This window comes from Apis mellifera, linkage group LG8 (assembly GCF_003254395.2).
Source record: "Apis mellifera strain DH4 linkage group LG8, Amel_HAv3.1, whole genome shotgun sequence".
NCBI lineage: Eukaryota > Metazoa > Arthropoda > Insecta > Hymenoptera > Apidae > Apis > Apis mellifera.
The window spans coordinates 8,703,123-8,720,521 of NC_037645.1; the positions used below are offsets into that span (position 1 = coordinate 8,703,123).

The following is a 17,399-nucleotide window of genomic DNA, read 5'->3' on the forward strand; positions in this document are numbered from 1 at the left end:
AGTCTAATTCAAATCTGACACGAGCCTAGCTTTTAGAATTCAATCCAACAATACAATTCGAAGGTTAATAATTCATCCATGCATGGATCTTCAAGTTTCGTATGCACGGGTGCATACGGTTGAATTCGTATATTAAAATATGGAACGATCGAAACGAATTAATTTGCATTTATAAATTTTTAAATTTATATTTCACGCTTCGCGGGATGTCTTCATTAACAAGCAACTCCATCAAAAAAAAAAAAAAAAAAAAAAGAAACTTCATACTTATAATACATTCGTTGAACGAGATATAAAAAATAAAATAGAAATTTTTTATTTTAATAATCATCGAACGAAATTTGATCTCGAGGACATCTCGTATTCTCCGAAAAAAATTAATTTCATTTTCTCTAAATTCACATAAAAAATAAAAACTTTTATCCAATCAAAAATTTCTAATATACAAAAAGTATAAAAATATTTCATTGAACACGATTACTGATGGACTACGTATCCCCCCTCTCCTTCGCGAAACGTGGTAAAAATTCGTGGAAATACAAGAGCAATAATAACACAAAAAAAAAAAAAAAAAAAAATAAATGTCAAAAAATGACGAAACAATTTGTCATTCACGGTTCCTGATTCCGAGCTTCGTACGGAAGAATATATTCCTGAGAAAGAAATTATAATGGAAAAAGATATTACGTGTTCTCCAATCCGAGACGAGGCGAGACGTTGCTTCCGCTCAAGCTTTTCAATCCTGAGAGACAGGTTGGATGTTTTAAAGCCGGCGAAACCGTGATATACGGGTACATTTTCCAGTAGTGGAGTAGGAAAGGAGAGGGGGAAGAGATAAGATAAGGAAAGGAAGAAGGAGAGGGAAGAGGGGATAGAAAGGAAGAGAAGGAAGAGAGTGTGTTTTCTTAACGTGTTTTTTTTTTTAATGTATTTGTTTCGAGCCGAGGCGTCGCTCGCCCGTTCGAGATATAAACAGCGTCCCAACCGAGAAAGGAAAACAACGTTTAAACGTCAAGGATGCGAGTTTAAAATAAATTCTTTTTTTTTTTTTTTTTGTTTCTCGAGCAATCGTCAAGAAAATCGTTTCAATACATAGAAGGATACGTAAGAAAGTCAAGTTAAATTATATCTATGAAATATTAAACTATATATAACTTATTATTTGTATACTATTTAAAGGTTAGGACGAAAGTCGTGAAGAGAGAGACGGATCATTCGTCACGCTATTGGTTAAATTCATCGTAGAGAGAGACGAAAGAATTTCCACATCTATTTTCGATCGAGTTTCTTAATTTTCATTCTTAATTCTGATTCGATTAATAGAATCGTAATTATTAGCGACAAACTATATGTAATAATTACTTTTGAGAGAGTTGAATAGAGAATTGGAATTCGTACGGATAAAGCGATCTCGTTGCGTTTCGAAACAGTTTCTCGTGCGGTACAAAGAATTTTCCACGAGAAATTCTCAGGATCGTGAGGCACGTGAAACACGACGACGACGACGACAGAAGCGGCAGAAAGCTTTCCGATGTATTAGCTCAAAACCGGGAAAAGCTGAAAGACCGTCCAAGTCGTATTAAATTTTCTTTTAACTTAGTCAGACATGGAAGCCCCACCTATTCACTTTTGCCCCTTTCATCGTGTCTTATCTCCGCCCATTTTATTGGCCGCGGCCAATCATTTCTATCAGAATCCACTCTATGCGCGCGTGTGTGTGAGAGAGACAGAGAGAGAAGGAAAAAATTAACAAAGAAAAGATTCACGAAATCGAACGTATCAAGGAAATTTCTATTTTTTAAGAATCCTCCATTCCAAAACGATTCTTAAAATCAAAATATCTGGAAATTTTTATTTTGCCTCTCGGATCAAAATATCAGAAAAATTTTATTTTCGTTTCGGTAATAGAATATATGCATCACGAGAATTTCTTATTCTATGTCGTATTTTCAAGTAATTTTTCATGTACCACTTTCAACAAGCGATCTTTCGCAATAATTATTCGTACATAAACCATGTTCTCCGATTCAACTCCAATCTCAATTTTTAATTTTTGCAAGTTTTTTTGCAATAATTATTAGATGAATGAAATATCGAAGAAGAATATACTTTCCAATTTTCCATATACTCAATCTTCTTTTTGTATAGACAGTTTGAAAATCACTAGTTCCTTTAATAATTATTCGTACATAAATGAAAGAACCAATATCGAAGAAGAATATATCTTCCAATTTTCGATCGAACGTAGCAGAACTTTCCACTCAACTTTTGCACAGGCAACACAAATATTCTTTCACAATAATTATTCGTACGTAAATGAAAAAGAGTCGATACCTTCCAATTTTTTTTCGTTCGAACGTAACAAAGTTTTCCATATATACAACTTTCAATACAAATGTCACTAGTTTTACAATATATACAACTTTCAATACAAATGTCACTAGTTTTACAATAATTATTCGTAATAAATGAAAAAGAGTCGATATTTTGCAATTTTCGATCAAAGGTAGTAGAATTTTCCATATATCCAACTTGCAACAACAAATGTCACTAGTTCTTTCACGATAATTATTCGTACATGAATGAAAAAGAGTCGATATCGTATCTTCCAATTTTCGATCGAAGGTAGCAGAATTTTCCATATATCCAACTTTCAATACAAGTTCTTTTACAATAAATGAAAGAGTCGATAATTGCAATTTTCAATGGAAGGTAGCAGAATTTTCCGTATATCCAACACAAATGTCACTAGTTATTTTACGATAATTATTCGTGCATAAATGAAAAAGAGTCGATATTTTCCAATTTTCGATCGAAACGGAGTTTTCCATGTATCCAATTTTCGATACAAGTTTTTATACAATAATTATTCGTACATAAATGAAAGAGTCGATATCTTGCAATTTTCGATCGAACGTAACAAAGTTTTCCATATACCAACTTTCAACACGAATGTCACTAGTTGTTTCACGATAATTATTCGTACATAAATGAAAAAGAATCGATATCTTTCAATATTCGATCGAAGCAGAATTTTCCATATATCTTTCAACATTTTCAAAATGTTTACAATAATTATTCTTACATAAATGAAAAAGAGTCGACATTCAAAAAGAACAACACGTCTTCCAATTTTCGATGATAGATCAGGTTAACAAAATATCACGTAATATCTATTTATATACTTCCCTTAAACGATATCATTCGGGTCCTTTCCCCCAGATCGCTTCACCCTAGCCATTCCTCACTCGTTCGACATCGAAGAATTTCATCAGCATCCCCGATGGTGACTCACCAGCGCCCCCCTCCTCTCTGTCCATTGCGCGATAACGAAACAACGAAGCGATATCCTCCAATTTTCGATCGAACGAATAGAATCTTCTTCTATTCTTAACTTCTTCCAACTTCTTTTTCACTTTCGGCCGAAGAAGAGATGATTTCGCGCGTTTACGTAACAACATACACACGATTTCGTACTTTCGTTTGGCGATGAAGAAAATAAAACACGCTAAGACGCCTAATTCAATTGTTATTAAGAGGCGAGTTGAGAGGCGACTCTCAGCGCCACGACCCACAGCGGTGGACGAACTATGTATTAAAAATTCATTTTCAATGTAACGGTATTATATAATATAATCGTGCATTAAAACTCTTTTTAAAGAGTTCAGATTGAATACGTTTATATGCAGAGAACTAATCAGTCAGATTTCGAAAATTAAGAAGAAATATTCTGCAAATTTATTAAGAAACGTTTAAATATGATATCCATTTAAAATATATATATTTTTTTAAATATATTTTTAACGTTATAATTCATATTTAAAAAAATTATACTTTTGTTTTGCTCTTTTCATTTTTTTTTCTATTTCATTCCAAGTTATATTATATGTTTTCCCTATATAAATATTTGTATATTTATATACTTTTTATATATTGATTACCTATATTTTCTTTCTTAGTCTATATAATTAAACGTTAAATTTTTCTATATATATATTTTTACGTTATATACATTTTCAGTGAAATAATGAATTAAAAGCGGAAAAAAATAATTTTGTCCAATTCGAATCCTCCTATCTTTCGAACCACAATGTGCGAACGATAATCTCTTTACTTATACCAGATTTCGTTATCTCCAATTAATATAAGCGCGATATTGATCCGTGAATAGATAGTTCTTTCTTCCTTTATTATTATATATTCTTATTATATATATATTACTATTCTTCTTATTATTATTATATTATTATATAATGTCTCCAACCATATTAATTCAGATTCGCCATGATCGTGGCAAAAGCATCGTTATAAAAATTTAGAACCTCGATCAAAATGAATTTGATTTTGAACTCGATCGAGATCTATTAAAAAAATAAACGTATTAAAAGAAAATTAAAAAAAACTGTGAAAAATCGATCCAACAAGAGATAAAACTCATTAAAAAAATCTAAATTAAATCCTCTCACGATCTAAATTATTACCATCTCTAAAATGACACGTAAAAGCTTGGAAACGAATAGCTCTCATTTTTTCTTTTTTTCCTGTACAGGGCGAGGTGGCGGCCAGATCCGTGGCCGGATCCGTGAGAAGCACGAGGAGATGGGCGAGCCTTCGACAACACGTGGCAGCTAACGAAGGCGGGAAGCCGAGGGTCGAGTTGCTCCTCGATCCACCCGGATCCAAGCCCTCGACCCCGTCCTCCCCCCAGCCGCACACCCCCAACACCCCGCGAACGCCCCACACGCCCTCGAGGAAGTCCAATTGGGAGGTGATCGAACACTTCACCGGCGCCCCACGTCCCTCCATCGTGACGGTGAGTTGGCACCGATACGATGGTGCTGAATGTACGAAATGGACCGAGGAGTCTATTCTTCCTTTTCACCCTATTCCACTTCGAACTTGTCGAAACCGATCGAATTAAGCAGTTTTGTCATCGGTTAAGGTTAATTTCATTCGGTTTGATCACTCGTTTCGTCATTCGGGGTGAGGAGGGGGAAGGGAGGAGTTGATGAAGGAGCGCGACGATGAAGTTGCGTTAGATAGAGATAGAGATATTGGGATTATGTTATATTGATCTTTTTCCCTTTCTTTTGTAGAATTTTCGTGGAATTGTACCCTTCTTTTTTATTTTTATTTTTGATAATTGTATGTTATGGATATTAGGATTTGGGATAATTTTTGTGAATTTCAGAAATTTTAATAAAATTTTATCGAAGTATCTTTCGATAAAAATTCTTTAGAGATGTCGGAATATTATTAATTTTTTTCTTTTAAGTGGAATTATGTTCTTTTTTTTATTTTTATTTTTAACACGTTTAATAACTGGAAAAAATTATATATCAGGATTTGGGATAATTTTTGTGAATTTCAACAAAATTCGAAATCTTTCGAGATATCGGAATATTATTAATTTTTTCTTTTTCGTAGGTGGAATCGTGTCCTTTTTTTTTTTTTATTTGTTTAATAATTAGAAAAGATTATATGTTATATATTAGGATTTGAGATAATTTTGTAAAATTCATTCGGAAATTTCAACAAAATTCGAAATATCTTTCGATAAAAATTCTTTAGAGATATCGGAATATTATTAATTTTTTCTTTTTCATAAATGGAATCGTGTCCTTTTTTTATTTTTATTTTAATAATTAGAAAAGATTACATATTAGATTTGGAATATTTTTGTAAAATTTAGTTCAGAAATTTTAATAAAATTCGAAATCTTTCGATAAAAATTCTTTATAGATATTGGAATATTATTAATTTTTCCTTTTCATAGGTGAAATCGTGTCCTTTGTTTAATTTTTATTTTTAACACGTTTAACAACTGGAAAAAAATTATATATTAGAATTTGGAATATTTTTATAAAATTCATTTGGAAATTTCAACAAAATTCAAAGTATCTTTCCATAAATATAAAAAATAACCTGCATCGATCGATTTCTACTATCATAAACAAAAAAAAAAAATATATAACAATTTTTAATAAAAATTTATTCCTCCTTCAACAACCTCTCCTCTTTGAGAAACATTTAATTATTTAACAAGATTTGATTAATTTTAACACTAATCGCCATATATATATAAATGTATCACATATTATTTTTCCCTAACTCACCCCTCCTCGTTGTGAATGAATGACGGTTCAATTGGCGATCAGATAGTTGTGAAAAAGCGAGAGGAAGGGAGAAAAAATGGGATTTTAATCGAATGCAAATGACAAAATGTCGACAGATGAACAGGGGGTCGGAGGTCGGGATAGGCATCACCAGCGAAAAGGAAATGATAAAGAAGTGCATCGACACGTCGATGACCCAACCACCGAGGAAGTGCGCGCTTTGCCGTTTCTTGAAGTCGCTCTGCGCCTCCCATCATTTCAAGAATTTACAGGTAAATGAATCTTTTTTTTTCTTTTTCCTGATTTTTCCTTCTCGCCAATTCAAATTCTTCGAATTTTAAAAATTCCTATTATGAGAGTAAAACAAAGATTCTGCAAGATTTAAGAAGAAATTTAAATTTATTTTGGTTTTATATCGTAAAATATAATATATAATTTTATATTTATATTGTAAAATATTGTAAATTTATATTGTAAAATATAAATTGAATAGATGTTATGGAAAAAGGAAAAAGGAAGGAGGATACGTTTTCAATTTTCGATTTGAGTAATTTCGAATTAAAAAATATTGATGAGATTTTAAAAAAAATCTCTCTAAGATTATGAAAATTATGTATTATCTTAAGTATCTGACTAGTCAAATATTAAACGTAAGGATTAAATTTGTGGTATTAAAAATTCTTCGTTGCACTTTCGATCGAAATTATTTTATCTACGATTATCGGAAAATCTTTTCACGGAAAAGATTATGAAAATTATATTTCATATTAAATATATGACTAGTCAAATATTAAACGTAAGAATTATATTAAATTTGTGGCATTAAAAATTCTTCGTTTCAATCGAATTTTATCAACGAATACCAAAAATCTTTCCACGAAAAGGATATGAAGAAATAAAAATTACTACACTTTCAATGGAAATAATCTTATCAACGAGTAGCAAAAATCTTTCCACGAAAAAGATAATAAAAATTACATTTTATATTGATTAAAAGAAATACCTATTACTCGAGTATTATTAAAGATAAGAATTAAATTGTCCTGCTATAATAATAATAAAAAAAAAATTCTTCGTTACATTTTCAATAAAAATGAATGGAAATAATTTTATCAACGATTGCCAAAAATCTTTCCACGAAAAAGATAATAAAAATTAATTATATTACATCGAGTATAAATGCCTATTATACCTAAATGTATCCTGCTATAATAATAATAATAATAATAATAATAATAATAATAATAATAATAATAATAATAATAATAATAATAAAATTCTTCGTTACACTTTCAAATGGAAACGAATGGAAATAATTTTCATCAACGATGAAGAAATAAAAATCATTACAGTTTCAATGGAAATAATCTTATCAAGGATTACCAAAAATTTTTGCACGAAAAAGATAATAAAAATTACATTTTACATTGAATAAAAAAAAATACCTATATTATCTAAATGTGTTCTACTATGTAATAATAATAATAATAAATTCTTCATTATACTTTCAAATGGAAATAATTTTATCAACGATTATCAAAAATCTTTCACGAAAAGGATATGAAAAAATAAAAATCATTACACTTTCAATGGAAATAATTTTATCAATAAATACCAAAAATCTTTCCACGAAAAAGATAATAAAAATTACATTTTATATTTAGTAAAGAAAATATTTGACTACTCAAGTATTATTAAAGATAAGAATTAAACTTGTTCTGCTATAATAATAATAAAAAAAAAATTCTTCGTTACACTTTCAATGGAAATAATCTTATCAACGAATAAAAATCTTTCCACGAAAAGGATAATAAAAATTACATTTTATATTGAATAAAAAAAATACCTATATTACCTAAATGTGTCTTACTATATAATAATAATAATAATAATAAATTCTTTGTTACACTTTCAATGGAAATAATTCATATTCATTCAAATATCAACGAATATGAAAAATCTTTCCATGAAAAAGATAATAAAAATTACATTTTACATTGAATAAAGAAAATACTTATTATATCTAAATGTGTCCTACTATATAATAATAATAATAATAATAATAATAATAATAATAAAAAATTCTTTGTTACACTTTCAATCGAAATAACTTTATCAACGAATACCAAAAATCTTTCCACGAAAAGGATATGAAGAAATAAAAATTACTACACTTCCAATGGAAATAATCTTATCAACGAATACCAAAAATCTTTCCACGAAAAGGATAATAAAAATTCCATTTTACATCGAATAAAGAAAATACCTATTATACCCAAATATGTCCTGCTATAATAATAATAAAAAGAAAAATTCTTCGTTACACTTTCAATCGAAATAATTTTATCAACGATTACCAAAAATTTTTCCACGAAAAAGATAATAAAAATTACATTTTATATTGAATAAAAAAAATACCTATATTACCTAAATGTGTCTTACTATATAATAATAATAATAATAATAATAAATTCTTTGTTACACTTTCAATGGAAATAATTCATATTCATTCAAATATCAACGAATATGAAAAATCTTTTCACGAAAAAGATAACAAAAATTATATTTTACATTTGAATAAAGTACAATACAATTATATTTTATTATTTGAATAAAGAAAATATCTATTATACCTAAATGTGTCCTGCTATAATAATAATAAAAAGAAAAATTCTTCGTTACACTTTCAATGGAAATAATTTTATCAACTACCGAAACAACGAAAACTTTTCACGAAAAACATTTACATTCACGTGAAACGAATATATATACCGTAATATATCGTAACGCACAAGAACAATCCGGAAACTAATTAACAAAAGTGAAATACGTTGAGAACTAATAGTTACTCCCTGCGAAACACTATTATACGTGCAAAATAAGCGAAAAACTTTTGCAGCGAAACTCTGCACGGGGAATACTCTGGCGGAGTGGGGGAAATGTTCTCCTAATAAAGATGATTTAAATGGCGAAATGTCGAAACGAAAAATGGCGGGACGGGGGAAAATATTGCGGGAGCAATGATACGCGTTTGTAAAACGAGGATGTTAACGAGATGTAATAATTGCGGATCCTCGGTTAAGCGAGGGGGAGGGAGAACGGACGAACAATCGCGCAACAAGTTCGCGCGGATGGAGGAAATCCGGAAGCGGAGAGTCGAGGAAACTGGCGCACCTGCGTTCCTACTTATTTCCGTCGATTCGAATCTCCGGTAAACAGCAATGTATTCGTGATTCGAGGCGAAAATTTTCTATTTCCTATTGGTTCCTATTAGTTCTATAGACAACGGAATTTGGAAAATTATTTATATTGCGTTCGATTGATTATTAATTTTGGAAAAATATTATCGATGCTTCGATGTTTCGAAACTGTAGAATTTAAACCGCGAGGAATTTGTATTTGTATTGTATTTGTATTGTGTTGTTTGAAAGATTCGAATTCATTTTGAATTACGGAATTATTCAATTATTATTCCAATTGTATTTGATTTATTAATGTTGGAAAAAATTATATTTTTTTTTTGGTATCGATGATTCATCTTCTAATTGATAAGAAATCGAAAAAAGTAAAAAGTTTCCATTGTTTTGAATTTAAACTGCGAGAAATTTGTATTTCCGTTTGACAATGAAAGATTCGAATTCATTTTCAATTGCAGAATTATTCTTATTCCAATTGTATTTGATTTATTAATATTGGAAAAATATTAGATATACTTCATCTTCTAATTGATAAGAAATCGATAAAAGGTTTCCATCATTTCAAATCTGCAGAATTTAAACAAGAAATTTGTATTTCCATTTGATAATGAAAGATTCAATTATTATTCAATTATTATTCTAATTGTACTTGATTTATTAATTTTCGAAAAAATATATTTGATATCAATGCTTCATCTTCTAATTAAAAAGAAATCGATAAAAAGTTTCCATCGTTTCGAATCTGCAGAATTTAAAGCGCGAGAAATTTGACAATGAAAGATTCGAATTCATTTTCAATTGCAGAATTATTCATATTCCAATTGTGTTTGATTTATTAATATTGGAAAAATATTGCTATCGATGCTTCATCTTCTAATTGATAAGAAATCGATAAAAAGTTTCCATCGTTTTGAATTTGTATTTCCGTTTGACAATGAAAGATCGAATTCATTTTCAATTGCAAAATTATTCATATTTCAATTGTATTTGATTTTAATTAATTTTGGAAAAATATACTTCATCTTGTAATTGATAAGAAATCGATAAAAGATTTCCATCATTTCGAATTTGTATTTCCGTTTGACAATGAAAGATCGAATTCATTTTCAATTGCAAAATTATTCATATTTCAATTATATTTGATTTATTAATTTTAAAAATATACTTCATCTCGTAATTGATAAGAAATCGATAAAAGATTTTCATTTCCATCGTTTTTCGAATTTGTAATTCCGTTTGACAATGAAGAATCGAATTCATTCTCGTTGGAAAATTATTGCTATCGATACTCGTTCCAAATCGTTTCGTAACTGACAAGAAATTGATATTAGAATTTTCATTTTCGTCCATTCGAATCTGCAGAATTAAACCGCGAAAAAAATTTGTATTTCCGTTCCGACAATGAAGAATCGAATTCGTTCTCGTTAGAAAATTATTGCTTTCGATACTTTATAATTGACGAGATATTGGAATTTGATTTAATAATTTCTAGAATCAAAGATAATAATTTCAAATAATTACAAAATTATACGAAACATAAATAAAATGTCATTAGACTAATATTAGAATAATCGATCGCTTATACATCGATTCATCTATCAACAATGAAAGAACGAAACAAGAAAATCTATTATTCATTACAATAAAGCAATATTAATTTTTAATTCTTATCCCCTTCCTTTTTTTAAATTCGCAAAGATAAAATAGTCGAAATTAAAAATCTATCGATTGTTAACGAAGAGGAAAATATATTAATAAATATTCAACATATTATAAAAAAAAGAATACTAAAAGAAAAAAATGTATTATTCATTACAATATTAACTCAATGTTAATTCCTAATCCCCCTTTTTTTGAATTCACAAAGATAAAACAATCGATCGAAAAATGTCGATTATTAACGAAGAGGAAAATATGTTAATAAATATTCAACACAATATTAAAGAAACTAGAATACTAAAAAAAAAATTTATTATTCATTATAGCATCTATGTTAATTCCTAATCCCCCTTTTTTTAAATTCACAAAAATACGATCGATCGAAAAGTATCGATTATTAACGAAGAGGAAAATATGTTAATAAATATTCAACACAATATTAAAGAAACTAGAATACTAAAAAAAAAAATTTATTATTCATTACAATACCAACTAGCATCAATCTTAATTCCTAATCCCCCTTTTTTTAAATTCACAAAGATAAAACAATTGATCGAAAAGTATCGATTATTAATAAAAAGGAAAATATGTTAATAAATATTCAACACAATATTAAAGAAACTAGAATACTAAAAAAAAAATTTATTATTTATTATAGCATCAATGTTAATTCCTAATCCCCCTTTTTTTAAATTCACAAAAACACAATCGATCGAAAAGTATCGATTATTAATGAAGAGAAAAATATGTTAATAAATATTCATCACGATATCGAAGAAGTACCAATTCAACCTTAAAAAAAAGAAAAAAAAAGAAAAAAAAACACGTGAAAAAACAGAGCATCGAAAGATGATCGAATCGATGAAAACGATCGAACGGTCGATTCTAGCGATCCCCGCGTATCGATACACGGATCGGATCGATTGCATCATCGTGGCGCGGATGATGGACAAGTATAAGTACCTACGTCATTCGAGGCGCACCGCGAGCGCTAGGCGGCCGCTATTTCCGGAAATATGGAATTGTTTATCGCCACGGATGATCGGCCGTATATATTGACAATCTTGTTCACTCGCAGTGTTTACGCACAGCTTGCGGTTAAAAAATCGCGTACGTTTACGCGCGACCGTAACGCGAAACCAACCAGATAAAACGGACGAGTTGGAAAACGGGATTGGGAGAACCACCACCACCGTTTTTAATCCCTCTTTGTCCGTGCTTGTTCAACGACTGTGAACAAGCTCGCGTTACATTTTCTATCACCGCTTTTATTTCTAAACCAACTCCACCAGTGCAATCGAATTGATTAAAACTCGATCGTTTTGTTTGTTTCTTTCATTCGCTATTCGGTGGTTAAGTGGTCTGCCAGTTTCTCTTCCTTCGTGTACGACGAGATTAGGGTTAGGGCTTTCTTCGAATTAAACCGCGTTTCCAACGATTCGATTCGACCTATTTATCACACACATCATTATGATACAATTTTCTAATATTTTTGATATTAATATTTATATCAAATTTATTTATTTTATACAAATAATTTATATATTTTTAATATTAATTTTTAGCCGAAAGTAACTCGATCAAAGATATAAAAGTAGCTGAGGACAATTTTAGTTAAATTTTAGTTAAATTTGTGTTGGAATAGAAAGAGTCGCGTTAGAATATCCGATGAAATGCTTGTATTTGAATAAGAACAAAAGATTAATTAAATTTCTTTGGATTGAATTTTTTGTTTTACGTATCCAATTAGAAAAATTTTTTAATTTATGCAATTTGTAGAGTCTGATATGAATTTACAGATATCAGGAAGTATCTTGCTATATATTTTCCTTCATTCTTGTGATTCTTGTTATTAAATCAAGATGCTAGTTATTTATGATGGCACTTTTGGTTATATCTTTTAATGGAATCGTTTTCTTCCGTTTGGAACTCGACAAATATATTATTCACCTGTTTAACAAAAACATAACCTATCGATTTTAATTTTGACTGTACAAAGGTAGGATAATAAATTGTCTTTTGCTCGAAGAGTTGAACGAACGAATTAATGAAGTAACAATTGTTTCTGAATCATAGAATGAATTTAAATTTTTAATCAAAAAGGAGGATCGATCGGAAGGACAGAGAGATTTACAGCTGTCGTTGTGGCAAAGCTGTTCACCGCGAATCGAGAGATCGGATTAAACGGGCGTAGCTGAAGGCGATTAAGGATATCCGCTCTTCTAGGTCAATTTGTGTATCGACCGTCCCTAAATTCGTAATTTCCAACCTTCGAATGGAAACAGATACGTAATGATTCGATCGAGACTTTTTTCAAACCCTTTCTCAACTTTCTGTTTGTTTATGCTTGACTTTCTCTTAAAATATCGCTTCACGAATACATTCCTAACCTCTCCACCTATGATTCTATAAAGTATAACATATAATATTGAATGGAGAAATCTTTTTTAGATTTTTTTTTTATCTTAGAATTAAACCATGATCCAAGTATATCTTTTGATTTTAGTTGCACAGTTGTGGGAATAGAAATATTATTTTCGAAGTTTTCGAGTTTAGTAAGCGTGGAATATGGTTAAAGGGTTAGTTCGAGTTTGATTTTTGATATTGAATAAAGAAATTATTTCTATTAAGGAATTGACGAAAAGGAAAATAGTAAAAGAAGATGAAAAATAAGAATAATAGACAATAAATGTGTTATTTGGATATTAGTTCGAGAGTTTTATTAAATAAACGAAATTATTTCCATTAAGAAATGGACGAAAAGGAGAAAGAAAATAAAGATGTAAATAAGAAAAGGTGAAAAATAAAAATAATAGACAATGAATGTGAGGATTATTTGGATATTAGTTCGAGAGTTTTATTAAATAAGGAAATTATTTCCATTCGTTAAGGAATTGACGAAAATGAAAAATAAGAATAATAGACAATGAATGTGTTATTTGGATATTAATTCGAGAGTTTTATTAAATAAATGAAATTATTTCCATTAAGAAATAACGAGAGAGAAAAAGAAAATAAATAAGAGAAGGTGAGAAATAAGAATAATAGAATTCATCAAGAAATTGACGATAAGAATTATTGGGATTGTAAGGATTACTCTCAACGAAATAAGAAAATATATCGTAACTGCATTTTAATTACTTTAATACTCGACAATTATTACGTAAAGAAACGTAAAAATATCAAAATATAAAAGTTTCAATTCATGCATACGAAATCATTATCGATTCGAAAAAGGCGAATTAAGCTTTTAAGATCGAAAGAACCTGCAACCTCATCCAACATTTTCACGATATATCTTCATCTCTCCCCCAAATACTGCCGTTTTTTAACTCGATTCCGTCTCAAAAAAGACGTAATCACAAGTTGAAGAAACCAAGCCTTAGTCGAAACAGCCAAAGGCAGTTTCAGGCGAGGAAAAAAAGCGGCTTCGAATATTAATTAACGTCCGAGAGCAGTCTCCTTTTTCTTCTTCAAAGGCCAACATCCCTCAAGATATTTCCTAACTTCTTCGCAGAGTTAGACAACTTAGGAAATTAACTTCTCTCCGCCAATATTTGCGGTAAAACAGGCAAAGTTTTCGTTACCCACTTTTTCTCGCTTCTTTATCCTTCATATATATATATCAAAAAAAAAGAGAAAAGATGACTGACTTTGGCAAAGTTGATTAAAATTCTCTCGCCAGATGTTCGAGTTGACGAGAGAGAGAGGGGGGGGGATGGAAAAAAAAGATAAACAATAGCGTGGGATTAAGGGATGGAGAGATGAAAGGGGGGGAGGGAAATGAAAAAGAAGGAACAACAATACGGTTGTGGCGTATCCACCGTGATTTATTCCGGCTTTCAACGACGCGTCACCCACTCAACTGCGCCCCCAACCCTCCGCCACTCCTCTTCCCTGCCTCCTTTAATTTTAGAGATCTCTAATTCGAGCACGGTTCCAAGTAAATTTAAACCATGGTTAGCAATTTTTTCCTCCTCCCTCCACATTCCTCCGATGATCGGCTCTCGAATCGGTTTTCTTTCTTTTTCTTTTCAGTATTCGGATAAGCTTTCTATCTTCTTTTTTTTCTTTCTCTCCTTTCTCGATTTTCCTTTCTTGTATACTTATCGTCAATTAAATTTGTCAAATCAGACATTTTTAATTTTATAGTTCAAATTTTATTTTTCTTAAAATTTGTTAAATCAGACATTGTTAATTTTATAGTTCAATTTTATTTTTTTTAAAAATCGGAACTTTCCCTTTTCATTTTTGAATAATTTTTCTTATGAAATAATAAATTGGAAACAAATTTTTTTTAATTAAATTTATTCCAATTTATATATATAGTTTCAATAACTAAAATTAATTCGTGAACATTATTCTTCTTAATTGTAAATAGACTATATATATTTCATTTTATGCAAATAAATTTTATAAGCTAAAAAAATTATTAGCATACTCAACAATTTTTAATTCGTTTTATTTTATTCGAGAGAACAGTCAGTTCGATAGGGGAAGATATTCATCGAGGAATAAATAAATAATGCTTCTGAAATCTTAGATATTTTACTTTTTAAGGAAGGAAATCTTAAATTTAATTTTAAAAAAATTATTCAAAATATATATATATATATATATATATATATATATATATATATATACATATTTTATTCCCAATTAGGAAAGATCTTATCTTATACTATTTAAAAACTTTTTATTATTTTTTTTTTACTATTTTCTTTTTTTTTTTTTTATTAATCTTAGACATTTTATTAACTGTGAATAGTGAATTTCAGAAAAATTTGGACAGATTTTAGGCATCCTAAGAATTAATATATCCATAGAATATTTTTATTAAATCGATGATTCATCTCTGTATTAAATATAGTTACTTTTTTAAAAATTTAATGATATTCAAATCTAATACAGAAATTGAAATAAAAATTAGTATGGAATACATATAAGATACATAATTGCTACTTTATTGTATAACATATTAAAAAGAAATTTAATTTGAATACATTTAAAATCTTGAATTCTAGAAATATCAATAAGAGCTTAGTAACTTTATTTATTCTAGGGATCCCAAGAATAAATGATCCTCATATTCTTTTAAATATTTAATAATATTCAAATCTAATGCAGAAATTGTCACAAAAATTAGTATATGTTATGGTAAATAACATATTCAAAGAAATTTAGATAATTTAAAATCTTAAATTTTAGAAACTTCCATAAAATCCCTATAAATACCCTAAAAATTTGAGAATCCATCTATTGCATTATAACGATATTCTTTTAAATTCCTTCAATAAAAAATTCAAATCTAATACAGAAATTACAATAAAAATTAGAATATACATCAAGGAAATACGCAAAACACATATACATATATACATATATACATATATATATATATATATATATATATATATATATATATATATGTGGCAACGTTTCAAAAGAAATTTAAATAACGCTATATGCATTTTGATTGCATCCATATTCTTTGCACGTTCAACAGGGCACGAATAAATCTCTAAATAAAACAATGTCTCCGATATTTTCTTTTTCACGCGGCGTTTGTTATTCCAACCCGACCTTGCTTTGTGCGCGATTTGTCTGTCAGCGTAAGGCGACCCAATATCGCGACGCGTCTCGAAAGAGTTGAACCGAGACGTTGCCGTCACTGAATTACTCTCAACGAAACGAGCGCGCCACTTTCACTCTGGTGAACACGGTTACCCTTCACAGAGACGAGTTTGTCCCACGATTTCTTCTCATCTTTTCGCTCCTTTCGTTTCTCCGGTGAATTGTTTGTTCGAGCGTTGGTACCGCCGTCTAGTGTCAATAATTGGAACTATAACGGGTTTCGAAATCGACAAGATATTTCCAACTAGATTTTTTTTGGTGAATTTACACTCGGATAAAAATATCGTTATGTTATTTTATATTTCGAAATAATAATTTTGCAAACTATTTGGAACTGGATTTTTGACGAATTTATAACAAGAATATAGAATATTGTTTGTTACGTATTTCGATTTTTTTGTTTTTGATGAAATCGATTGAATCAAATCACTGTTGGTTACGTACACATTCTAGGGAATCGATGAGAAATCGCTATTTATAATTTTCGATATATGTCACTCAGGATGCAATAAAATAAAATAAAAATAAACGTTAGGTCAAATAATGATAATCGACAGAGGTCTTGCATGCAATCTCAATTCGGAGATTACTTTCAAAAACTCGAAAAATTGGAAAGTTTCCTAGACTAGCAATGCATCTATTGCCGAATCGTCGATCCTAGTAATTATTCTCCTAATTTTAGAATCCACCATAGATGGACAAAAATTTAACAGTTCAAGTTAAGAATAAAGTTACTTTGACAATTCAATGTTCGAAACAATCGAACGATAGTATAACAACTATAACAGATACG

The 17,399-nt window shown here is 29.4% G+C and overlaps 2 protein-coding genes across 6 annotated transcripts in view; one reads left to right on the forward strand and one right to left on the reverse strand.

Moving 5' to 3' along the window:
* LOC551409 overlaps positions 1 to 17,399 on the reverse strand; it is a 73,422-nt gene that overhangs the window by 37,202 nt on the left and 18,821 nt on the right. The gene's annotated exons all lie outside the window — the stretch shown is intronic.
* Positions 1 to 17,399, forward strand: part of LOC726514 (adenylate cyclase type 6) — a 99,865-nt gene that overhangs the window by 22,909 nt on the left and 59,557 nt on the right. For all 4 annotated transcript variants that reach the window (XM_016913410.2, XM_026442278.1, XM_026442279.1 and 1 more), the window contains exons 3-4: positions 4,550 to 4,813; positions 6,233 to 6,388. In XM_016913410.2, the coding sequence (XP_016768899.2) occupies positions 4,550 to 4,813; positions 6,233 to 6,388 (420 nt within the window). The remainder of the gene's footprint in view (positions 1 to 4,549; positions 4,814 to 6,232; positions 6,389 to 17,399) is intronic.